Source organism: Stegodyphus dumicola, chromosome 1 (genome assembly GCF_044657685.1).
Source record: "Stegodyphus dumicola isolate Sdum_Otavi_A_Nest chromosome 1, ASM4465768v1".
NCBI classification, from domain to species: domain Eukaryota; kingdom Metazoa; phylum Arthropoda; class Arachnida; order Araneae; family Eresidae; genus Stegodyphus; species Stegodyphus dumicola.
In genome coordinates, this window is record NC_140768.1 from 102,444,666 (window position 1) to 102,457,756 (window position 13,091).

At 32.5% G+C, this 13,091-nt stretch overlaps 1 protein-coding gene across 3 annotated transcripts in view; it reads right to left on the reverse strand.

Annotated features, from left to right (window-relative positions):
• Nucleotides 1-13,091, reverse strand: part of LOC118179937 (8.6 kDa transglutaminase substrate-like) — a 99,006-nt gene that overhangs the window by 53,200 nt on the left and 32,715 nt on the right. The window contains exons 1-2 of one of the 3 annotated variants that reach the window (XM_085810954.1): nucleotides 12,232-12,318; nucleotides 8,351-8,412 (exon numbers count right to left, since the gene is read on the reverse strand). The exons of 1 other annotated variant lie outside the window; for it this stretch is intronic. In XM_085810954.1, the coding sequence (XP_085667080.1) occupies nucleotides 8,351-8,400 (50 nt within the window). In that variant the 5' untranslated portion in view covers nucleotides 8,401-8,412; nucleotides 12,232-12,318. Of the gene's footprint in view, nucleotides 1-8,350; nucleotides 8,413-12,231; nucleotides 12,319-13,091 lie in introns of those variants that run through there. One more of the 3 variants, XM_085810951.1, reaches the window with a different exon arrangement.

A 13,091-nucleotide genomic window follows, 5' to 3' on the forward strand; every position in this document is an offset into this window, starting at 1 on the left:
GGACTGAGGAGCAGGGTTAGGAAAAGAAGCTTAGGTATTATTTCACTAGTGCAGAATGTTAAAAGCGAGTAAGAGTTAGAGACTCTCTTCAGAACCATATAATTTGGAAGTACAGCTGATTTAGCAGGGAAGGAAGACAAAAAAGCAAGCAATTTAGCGCTGCTAGGCAACGAGTGGCCATAAGTTAAACTAAATTCATATACATGTAACAAGAATAAAATTAATCTGACAGGTATTAATTTTAAAGTAAATTCAAACATGATACTTTATTACTTTTTATTTTATCACATGAATTTCCTCACATGTGAGGCAGAGTAGACCATTTTTCACAGTTTTTACACGAATATCACCTGTTTACTGCATTGCTGGCAGCTTACTTCTAAAAATATTTACAATTTGGTATAGATTTTCCAAAACTTTTGTAATTTATTCGGAACATTATTAGCTTCATGAGATCCAGACGTCATTATAAACACCCTTATGATTATTGTTGTTAGGATTTGCAGTAATATCAGAAAAAACGGACATATCAATCCATGGTAGATTAATAGAACCTGCTGAAACTGCAGGGTTAGCTGCAAAAGGCTGTTTTCTGCATGTAGGTAAATTTGCGCGATTTACAGCTGCGCAAAGCTTATTCCAGGGCTACTTCGAGCAGAATTGCTTCGTTTCCTAATCGTTGGATGCCGGATGGACTACTTCTGTAAAATTTATGTATTTCTGTTTATCAATATGTCCCTTTTACAATATAAATATCTATGTAAACTTGCACATTTCATGCACCTGCGTGCATAATCTATGAAATTTGCATATTTCTTGCCCGTGTAAGCATGTGGTAGGTTTCGGACAATGTGGTACATTTCGTTGCTTTAATTGTCGCCACCGTTGACAATTATAGTACTGATGCACCTGAAAATTGAAGTTGTACGTTGCTAGAATTATAAAGAATTGCAGGAGGTCAATAGCGTTATATATTTCCACAAAGATACCATTTCTGAAAAAATGGGCCTGGAGCAAAGGCATGAGAGTTTTTGTTTTGCGTTTAGCGTACTGTACCATCTTATATACATAAAAACCACGGTGTTTAAGAGCCCTTTTAATAATTGTCTTTCCATATTAGAGGAATGCTTTCTAAACAATACCCTGATTGACTTACGATATCTGCAGTTCATAAAAAATGATCCACAATGCTTCCCAAAGCGTATTTCTTCCTGTGCTCATCTGTAGAAACCGGAAGAATTTTGAGAAATTCACCGCTAAAACAACATAAGAGTTCTGGGTCTGAAAAATGGGCAATGAGTTCCGTAGGAACAAATTCCGAAAAGGTACGTCTCTCAGCTGGCCTAACAATAATTGAAGCCTGGTCGACTTTAATTGGAATCTGCTATTACACTTTGTAAGCACTCTGTGTAGCATTAGTAGAAACATTTTTCGAATTAAACTCATTAATATCATTCGAAATAATTAGAACATTACTGTCATTAATATTAGCATCAAACTTACGAGAACTAGAGACATTAGCAAGTATTATAACAAGTACATGACACGATTCGTCAACATAAATAGAATTATCAGTTAACACATTAAATTAATTTGCTAACAATATTATTTGCTTTAGTTTGTTGTAAATTAACTGTTTGATTTGGTTTCTTAAAAGCACTGCCTGAATCTGGAATTAGCAATATCAGTAACCTGATTTTTTTTTTCGCTTATTAACTCCATCACAGTAAACACTTTTAGGAATAACGACATTCATATCAGAATAACTAGAAATAATAGAACTAGAATAATAACTATCAGAAAAGCTTGCCAAAAACATCCTGCACTTACAATCAATATTTTGTAGTTCACGTTCAGTATTCCTAACCTACCGCACGTTCTGTATTCCTAACCTACCGACAGTGTCCATCGAAAGAACACATCGGGTTCCATTGTTATGTTATTTATACGCTTGGCTAGTTGCTCCTGCAGGCTTTCTTTCAATCCTCCAATAAATAATCAATTACAGACTGTGCCTTTTGTATGTCAAAGCCAAGACGTTTTCTTAAAAGCAGAGTCCGATTCTTTGTTATTACAGTTCGCACAAGAGTTCATATTATCCTGACTTTCAGCAACCTTTATAATCTTCACCAATCTGCCTAATAGTTGCCGGCGGAAGCCGCTAGCACCCACCGTTGAAAGGCATTCGTTATTCAGTACTCACCAGCTTGACCAGCTTCTATTGAAAAAACTGTTACGAGCTTTGGGCAACATCATGACGTTCTAAACTCATTGCTTGCATCCTATGTAAGTTATTCATTGGTAGTAATTCACGAATCCAGTTCTATTCTATTTAGGGTAGGGCCTCGTGTCGATGGACCTAGGTGTTTTACGTTACTTGTACGACTTAGAAGCTTGTAAAAGGCCACTGTCCATGTCTGTGAGTGGGAGTAGCAAGAACAGCAATTTTCACACTAACAGGGTCAGACCAGTTCTTGTACAGATTCATTTGACACTGATTTTCTGACAGTCTAACATTCAAATTATAGTCTGAAAATGCAGCTATCACATTTTCCCAGGCTACTTAGACCGAGCTATTAGTATTTAGCGGTCTTAACTACTCGGCTAGTCTAAAGGTAAACATTTTTTTAATATTGGTAATGCTGGTCTTTTGTCGAAGTAACATTCAGATGCATTTCGAAATTTATCACTCTCTACTCGAAGGCTACTGACTGGCTGGTGTTTCAAGCACTGGTAAGTACAGGAGTATTACATTCTTTCCATAATATTTTACTTAGAACTTTTACTATCTGGCTATTAAATGGTTTACCTCTCTGACGATGTCTCAGGTTGAGGTTCTGAGACACTCATTTTAAATTTTAAAATCATACTATGCGTGCTATTTTCAAACACTGAACCAGGTTTTAGCTTCTTGAACATTCTCAATACTTCTCGAACGCTCTGAAGACTTAACAATTTGAGCATAAAGACTCTTAAACGCTCCCTAATTTTTAATCTGGAAAATTTAAATTTTTAAATTTAAAAAAGTAGAGGTCGGTACTTTTCAGTTTTGCCGGCGCAGGCGATAAAGTCGCTAACAATAGTACAACCGAGGCCAAACGGAATATCCTTGCTGGTATCCTTTTACGCCTCATTTTCAAAACAAGTCGCAGCCTTTCCTTATCAGATTGATTGTTTCTTTCAATACAAGCATATAATTACATAGAACTTTTACCAGATAGTTCAATTTTATGCTAAGGCCATTCGAGGTAATTAAGTCAATTAAGATGCAATCACATTGCTCACCCGAAGGCGAAAATACAGAAAAGGCAAAGTCAAGGGTTAAATTCGGGAATTCTAATGAGAATGCACTAGCGAAGTAAAGCACTGTGGTTTTACATAATTTCTGAGTAAGCTATTCGTACGAATCGAAACAATTCTTGCATTTAAACTTGCATTCCAAATTAAAACTTAACTTAATTAATATAGATAATTACTGAGAGAATGAGATTTTTGTAGCGTAGTTTATGTGAGATGAGATCATTTTGGTCCCGTGATATGAACCGGCGAATCAGGATGTTGAACCATGAAAGCATAGTAAAATTTTAAATTAATGTCTTTTAACAAATTTATTATCTTTATTTATTGGCTTTTTACAAAATTTTAAGCGATATTAAAATGTTTATACCTTCAAAATCAAAAATTCTTAGAACTAACATTTGTTAAAATTTTTTATGTGCATACTGTATGTTGTCGCCAGTAAAGTCTGCTTGGCAAGATTTGCGCCCGCGAAACGGAAAAGTACCAAGAGCTCTTATTTTTATAAAGAGATTTTATAACAAATGTGCAATCTTTAAATCGGATTACTAAGAGAGAGCAGTCAAGATTTTTTAAAAAAATAATGGAGATTATGTCGCTCATTACTAATGACATTGTAAAAATATTTTGTTGTTTATCTTTTAACTCAAATATTATGACCTATATAACAGTTGATTTTATTTTTCGATATTGCCAGTGTACGTCACAGTGCCATTTAACAGAATCTTGAGCTAAATTTTCCATTTCCAAGCAAAATTCCATCGCTTCACTACTATTCGCGCAAAAATAACAAATCATTCTATTCAGTCGTGCTTATTTCAGAACCATTTTAAGATATGAACATTAATTATAATCACGCTGTATAACTTTATAATTTGTTTAAGCACTTCAATTAGTCAAATGGCAGAATAAGTTAGAAAAATAAGTGTAATTACTGCTCTTCAAACCATACATTCTTGAGCCTTATGTCAATGCAGGGAAAAAAATTGAAATTTGCATGAAGAATTAGTGCATCGGAAACATTTTCATCGGTATAATTAACGGAATGCGCATTTAACTGGCTTTTTAAAAATAGGATAACAAAGAGACTGTATAATAACTCCAATGAGAAACGGTGTACTTGAATATAATATGTTAAAAATAAAATGATGATGTGATCAGACGGCGTAATTAACGGTCGTCTGAATTCTTTCCCGGCAGGCCTTGCGGCAAATGTTTATGAAGACAAATCTTTTAAAATTCTATGTAACGTATTTCTTGGCGTACTAGGATGGCTTTTTATTTCCTGTTCTCGAACTAATTAAGCTTGATTTTTCAGTCTAATATGTTTTTGTGTGTGATGTGAATAAAAATAAGAAAATACTGGACAAAATGTTCTTCATTCAAGAATCTCGTTTAATTTTCTAGTGATGATATTATTATTTTTTTTTTTTCATAACATACGGGTAAAAGAAACACAGCAGTTTGAACTTTGGAACTTGGCAAAATTCAACCCTTATAAAACTAAGTTTGAACCAGTAAAATCTTAAAATACAGGATTATTTCAAATGAATCATTGGGCTTTAAAACACTGTATTTCTTAAAATTTTGCATTGGAAAAAGGAAAATTCGCCATGAAATGAAGAAAAATCTTTCTCTATCTTTTTTTTTTTTTTTTTTTTTTTTTTTTTTTTTTTGTTTGTTTGCTTTTGTTACCTGACACACGTCTAAGTGGTATTTTAATTCTGCTCACATATCGCAAACATTTCTCTACTGAAAGTCACAAAAGTAACAGTAATGAAATCCTCAGGTGATTCTCGAGATTTCACACATGCACTAAATCAATAAATATTTCAATAGAAATTTGATCAAACGCACACGCACACATCTATATACATACATTCATACATGCTATATATATATATATATACATACAAAAATAGACACATAGACAAAAATAGACATAAATGGTTGCTGAACTGATTACATGAAAATCAGGTACTATTCGGTTTTGAGGGCCGTAAAAAATCGCCAAACTATTGTTGATGCCAGTGCTGCCAAAAATAATTGCGGCAACCCTAACGCAAGAAAGGAAGTATAATAGTAAATAACTATTTAAAGATTGATGTTTTAATTTAGATGAAATGTTAATTTCGTATAATAGTTTTTTCAGTCTAACAGGTCTAAACAGGACTGAATGGAAGCATAAGAGTAAATAACTATTTCGGATCATTTTTATAATTTATATAAAAATTGCTAAACGTAACTAAATGGATGCTTGCAGCGCTATTTCGCTACCGAGTTATCGCTAAAGCATAATTTCATCTCGTTGGTTGTTCAAACATAATTTTCTATAATGAATGAATGATGTCTTTTCTATGAAAAAAATTCTCGGTAAAGTGCAGAATCGCCCACTTATTTGTTTGCCGCTTTTTACAAGGGTAAAAACAATTGGATTTTTGTCAATTTTCTTTTACTTTTTAAGTGAAAATAGGTCGATGTGCACATAGATAAAGTTAAGGGTGTGCGCAGTGCCATTTTTGTGCATTTTCTGTGATTTTTTTTTTAAGTGAAAATAGGTCGATGTGTACATGGATACCGAGTATGTGCAGATATTGCAACAATCAGATCCAAATGTCAAATCCTACGAATTTTATAATGACATGCAGGAAGAACTGCAACTCAACAGTTTGACTGCCTGTCCAATATTCGTGACAAAGTTACATTTCATTTGTGTGGAATGTAACCCATCGCAGTATTCGATATGAGACATGAAAAATTGCCATTCCCTTGTTGAACCGAAGGGAGATTCATCAAAACTGAAGGTCTTCTTGGCCATTTCTGACACGAAGTTATCTGATCTTTTTTCTTTTCGAGACAAATGGTCCGTTACCGATATGTCCCGTCTTGGATTTGCACAACTGAAAGACAATTTAAGAAATTTCACATTCCAGCAATATGAGATTCAATCTCATTGGCACAACGAGGTTCATCCCTACTTAATTATGAGCTTCCACATCGATGGATTAGTACACAAGAAGATTTAACTTTGCTTAGATGCTACCAAAGTCCTTCCTAACTTATGCCCAGTGATCGTGATGTGAATTCTTAAAAACGCGTCAAGCAGTGGGTGATTCTGCACTTAACTGAAAATCCTATTGCAGACTTTTCGTCACGGGCAATTCCCAAATTGTTAAATCCATAGCATATCAAAAAAAGGATTTAAAAATTAAACTAGTATTTCAATGACGTCTTAAATATAGAACTATATAAACTTATATAAACTTACGCAATCTGAAATCAGCGCGTACGCTAGATTTGGCGCGCTGTTAAATGGGCGCGTTTGCTAGATTTGAGGTTTTTGGCCATACATTTTCGCTGCAATTTTTTTACGGTCCTCAAAATGGAATAGTACAAAAAATCATCTTTAGTATAACCCTAACGTAAAACGATCACTGGGCATAAGATAGGAAGGGCTTTGGTAGCATCTAAACAAAGTTAAATCTTCTTGTGTACTAATCCATCGATGTGGGAGCTCATAATTAAGTAGGGATGAACCTCGTGGTGCCAATGAGATTGAATCTCATATTGCTGGAATGTGAAATTTCTTAAATTGCCTTTCAGTTGTGCAAATACAAGACGGGACCTATCGGTAACGGACCATTTGTCTCGAAAAGAAAAAAGATCAGATAACTTCGTGTCAGAAATGGCCAAGAAGACCTTAAGTTTTGGTGAATCTCCCTTCTGTTCAACAAGGGAATGGCAGTTTTTCATGTCTCATATCGAATACTGCGATAGGTTACATTCCACACAAATGAAATGTCACTCTGTCACGAATACTGGACAGGCAGTCAAACTGTTGTATTGCAGTGCTTCCTGCATGTCATTATAAAATTCGTAGGATTTGACATCTGGATCTAACTGTTGCAATATCTGCACACACACACATAAAGATTCCATTAGCAATCGAAGTAGTAAAAGCTTCCACATGTTTGGCTGCGAAATACAAAGCCTGCACCTCGCCCGATTTATGGATATTTTAAGGGAGTATGCACGAAAAATATTTTTTCACCTATCTTTTCTTATAAACGCCTGGCTGCGCTTGCTCTCGCCTTTACACACAACCAACTTTATACCTCTTGTTAATATCATTACCATCATAGAATGCTTTTGTGTCTTATTGGATTTGTATCGTACTGTCTTCGCAAGACACGTTGCATATGAGCAGTGATAAACATATTCTGTGTTACGGGAACATGATATTATTTCTGCTGTAAGTTCGCTGTCTTGAAAATGGAACTCAAATCTGTTACATCTTGTGTTGCAAGAAAGTTTACACGCGCGAATTTATATCTTAAATTTTTATGAAAATATCTTAAAAAATTAAGATATTTTCTTTTGTTACGACGCTATGTGAATAGTAAGAAAAGTTCAATCTTTAAACGTAAAGAAAACAAAATTCAATGAGTTACCTGTAATAACCTTGGTCTTAGATGCATAACATAAATGCATCTTATGCATGACACAGAAAAAACATTCTTCATAAGAAATTATAAGTCAACCGTGTTTCACTTAAACCATATTTCTCATCGTTTAATGTGTAAATAAAAGTTTAGTTGAAAATTGTTTAACACTTTTCTTATTTTGATTTTGTAGATTACACTTCTGGATCACCGATTTTTATAGAAATCCATTTACGTTTATGTTGCAAAATGTTTTAACGTTTGTACTTTTTATCATAATTTTTAGATTAAAATACGAACTCTTAGGTATTTAAATTGGCATGGATAAACATTTCCGCGTAAATGGTATGCTTGGTTCATAGAGACCTTCAAATACTGTACTCTTAAGGGACATTTTTCAAATATTCTCATAAAAATAATTAATTATATCTTTTTAAAGAAATTCCTTAAAAATAGTAAAAAATATGTACAGTAATTTTCAGGTAAAAAAAAAGTTCCATTAGGCAAATATACTAGATCCACAAGATCCGCGCCATACCAGTTAATTCAAGAATATACACAGCAAGCATAAACACTTGCCAAATAAATATATTAAAAAAAGAATTACTCACACAAAAGCTCCAACGGCTATAAACATCAAAAGGCAAACTGCAGAATTCATCCTGAAAGTATTCTGAAAATAGAAAGTTTCGATGATTGAGAATAATAATTGTGAATCTAAAAGTTATCTATTCTTTGATGAAGTGGGCGAGAAGCGGTAACTGTTAAAAACTGGTTACAGACTTTTACCTCCCACCAGTAGTTGTCATTACGAAGAAGCTTTTACTACATAATGTAAAACCTATTTTGAAAACTCCACTACAGCTACTGAAGTTAACCCAACCGAATATATTTGGGAAGAGAAAACTTCAAACAATACATAGAAATATGACCTTAAGCATTATTTAGTACAGGAATAAGAAATAATTAACAAAAATTCCGCTTGAATTTGTTAAAGTTATTGGGTAAATATTATCATCGCACTAATAGTATTAAATTCTTTTGCATTGTTTTTAGCCCAAAGGAGGGTTAGCCCACAAGAGCTATTACTTTCGAAACGGCATTTTGCGTCGAATTACTGTAAACGGCTGTATCACTTTTCAAATTGTTGTCACCAAATATTATCGCCCTGCATTACATTTAAATAAATAATTAAGAATCTGCATGAATGTATGTATATGTTTCTCGCAATGTAAAAAAAAAAAAAAAAAAAAAAAAAAAAGATACCTAGAGCCATCGAATTTTGAATAACATAGTCTTCCACCCAAATATGAGCACCTGGAAGCCCGAATTTTGAATTTGCTTTATTATTATGATTAAGACTTAATGATTATTTATTTTGATTACTAAACTAAACGATTTCAAAGCAAGCAGTGGAAACACTGTGTGCGGAAAAAATATTTTTATCTCCAGAGCGCAAGCTATCGGAATTCTAAAGATATGCTATTTTTAAATGTTTTTAACTCAAAGGGGCGTTAACCTTGATGCTCTCGAAATGTGTATTCATGTGTAAATGGTAAAAACGCTCCTTTGGGAATAATATAAAATCTGAATTCTTCATATTTTTTAATATCAATGTAATATTTTTTTTATAAATACTACTTTCTATTAACATTTTTTAACTATATGCAAAGTTAGCTCTTTTTTATTTGTTTTCAATGTTTATTGTGTTTAATACATATTGATATAAATTTAAGGAATGATTTCATTCATCTAAATATGAATCAATATACTTAAATAGAAAATTTTTCATAAAATTTTAAAGTTTTCAAATCATGCAAATGCGGGAATACTTTTTCTCCTCACTTTGTGTAACAAAATGTGTCTGTCTCGAAGAATGCAATTTTACCTAATTAAACTAATTAAATTAAATTTTATCAAAATATTGATTTCAAGTTTTCAAAACTCGAAATACTCTTACATAGGCGAAAAAAAGCATTAAGAATGAAATAAGGAGAGAATAACGTGCTGAAATCTGATATTTAACGGTGTTACACTGAAAATTATGAGGCTTGCTTTGAAGTCACTGGTTGCTAATCACGTTCAGAAGCTATTTGTTTTGAAAACAAAACAAAGAAAAATGCTTAAAATCACATTTGTTAAAATATTAATGAAATGACAATATCAAGAAATCTTTTACATCATTTTATGTAAGCTGATTTACTAATTGTTCGGGGTAACAGTAAGTATAATAAGGATAATAGTCAGGCAAAATATAAACTCAGAAACACATATAATCCGAAAACATCTTGTATGCTGTAGAAAGGGAAATATTTGAAGATTTTAAAGTTAACGGCACAGATTATTTTGTCTGAGATAATATTTAATTAAATAAATAATACAGTTTATACGTTGTTTCACTTTTTAGAAAATAGAAATATTTAGAAAATTGTTTCATGTCCTTTTTTCTGCATGCTGACTTTCTTATTAAAAACAGGCAAACATTTCTCACAAATGCAGAAAGTGTTTATATATTTTTAGAATAATTTCAATAAAGAATTATAAAATATATATATATATATATATTTGGAATAAAAATTTTCGGCAACAGCATATTATTTGAAATAAGAAATATCATTTGCTATTAAATTTATTCTTCTTTCAAAATGTCGCATGTAAACTAGCCGTGGATTATATGTTATTAAGCTTTCCGAACAGAAATATTCCTATTCCATAATTTCATAATTCAATAACGTTGTGAAATGCATGGTAGTAAAATTTCTAACTGCAAAATAAGTAATATTATTAATCGGAAAGGGGGAAACTGTCAATCGTTACTTCTACATCGAAAGAAATTCCAGAAGGATACCTGAGAAAAATACCTGTTGTTTCTAATGTTTCTAAGTCAAATCTTTAGTAACAAGAGAGGCACAAATGAATTGCAAAGTCTTTAAATACGCACGCAGGAACAATAAATGAAATAATAAATTAAAATTTGCAACTTTAAAAAGCTAAATACCGTAATATTGACCAGCTTTTGCCGAAGCATGTGGCTGAGTGCCGAACAATTTGTAGAACACTGCATGAAAACTATTTAGCAGGAGATCATGAAATACTACATCGCTGTTTCACTACACCATTCATAATTTATCTCACAGTTAACTTATATTATTCTACTCCCTTTTTGATCCCTGCTTAATTTAATACTTACATTTTTCTTTCCAGATTACTGATTTATTTTAAAGTTATTTGCTGCAAAATTTGTTAACTGACTTAAACTTTTATAACTGATTCAACGACCTTTAATAATTTATTATTAGTATTTTTATGTTAATGCACGCATAATTAGTAAACTACATTCTAGTTCGATAAGGGGTAGGGCCTTCGGCCCAGGTACCCTGGTGCATACACCATTCTCCTGTGAAACATTGTGACCCTTGATGAAGCATGAATTTGCCTAAATGACTGAGACAAAAAAGGATGCATATATTATCTAAAACGTAGAGAAAAAATTTACAGATCTGGTTTCGTCAAAGTAAAGAAAGTTCCTCTCAGAAAATATCACTGTTTTCAAACAGGCAGTCTATGGATGCTACGCCATAACTAATTAACCAACCTCTTTACTAAGGAAGTGAACATTATATAATAACTACGAGGATTCAGCATGCGGCCGTAATACCAAGACATATCCTTTGAAATTTATATAGCAATACCTTCAACATGAAGTCATCGAAATTCAATAATAGGTAATTTAGGAATTAAAAAAATTTTGAAACAAGGCTGAATTAATGACAAAGCATGTAAATATTTTAATTACAGCATATATTCGTCTTAGAGTTTCAAACATCATTCTAACTGTAAGATGTATTTGCACAGAACTGAACTAAGTTTTCAAGTTAAATCTTAATATTCCAATGTAATTTGAAATAAGAATTTAAATTTTGTTATGTATGGATTGCACAACCTATATTCTTATGCGGGACAATTCTTTAATGTCCTCTTAAATTATGCGGAAAAGAATGATGTGCTACTTCGGGGAAATTATTTGTGAGGGAGAGAATAGTTCATTGGGTGGAATTCTATGTTTTGCAATCTATATATTAAAAGTCGTATCCATAAGTATTGTTATAGCTTTCAAAGTATATGAGTTACAAACAAGTTCAGTTATTAAAACTGTTGTAGAAGTTGTTAAAATTGTTGTAGAATGGGTAAAGCATATAAACAGTCAGCTAATGAAAAAAAAAAACAATTATTTAACATTGGCGAATTTTTATAAAGTCAGACAAAAATATTGCCAAAAGGTTTCATTTTTTCTTTCACATCTTTTTAAAGCATACTTTTTTAAGTAGATGAATTCACTACAGAAATGTCTTACTGCTTGCGTTCTCAACAAAAGTAGAACAATTTTTAAAACTTAAAATATTGTCCGGAATCAATTGGAATACAAAGAGTGAGACAGTAGTTCTTTAATACTTCAGAAAATAGTTACTATCAGACAAAAGAAAGGACTTACTCTGATGCAAATAACACAAGGCCGCCTAAACTGGCATTTATAAGCAGTAAGAACAAAAGACTATGTTTTGACATTGCTTCATCGTTTGTAACGTCATTGTGATTTTTCGAGAAATATACGTTACCTCATAATTCATTGTGATGAAAATTTCCGTGTTTACCGTGACGAAACAGCTATCACACGTATCTAAACTATTGAATCAATATATTTTAATTCGCAAAATAAGATTTCATTAAAATATCAATTCAAATATGCATAATAAACACGTTTTTTATATCATTTTGATTTACTCGCTTCTTTGCTCGCTTTAAATTCTAAAATTAAATTTTATCTTCCTACTTGTACTTACCCGAATTTTCGCGTGATTTTTCATAGGTTCCGTATTTCGGATGATAATAGAATATTCTGTAAGATTTTGTTTCAAAATTCAACAATTTATTATTTTTTATTATTGAAACTCTCAAAAAATCTTAAGACTCTTAAACTAATAAAAAATATTATCGGAGGGGCCCATCAGTGGCAAACGGTAAAGTCGCTGAACATTGGTAGTTCGACCTGAGTTCGATTCCAAGCTCCATGGGCATTTCTATGTGTAAAGTGGATGCAAGCCAGTTTACCTTATAAAGTCCTCCACAAAATGTTAATAGGGTTATGACCCATCATTATTGGCTCGGCAATTGATGGGTTATGACCCATCAATTGCCGAGCGGCTATGTGGCCTAAAACTGGTAGTTTCATATGGGTTCGAATCCTAGTGAACGAGCTGGTTGCATAAGCGTTTTCGTGTATATGATCCAATTTCTTTTAGGAAAGCTTCCGTGAAAGCATCCCTACCCTTAGACAGATAGATTTTGCGTGCT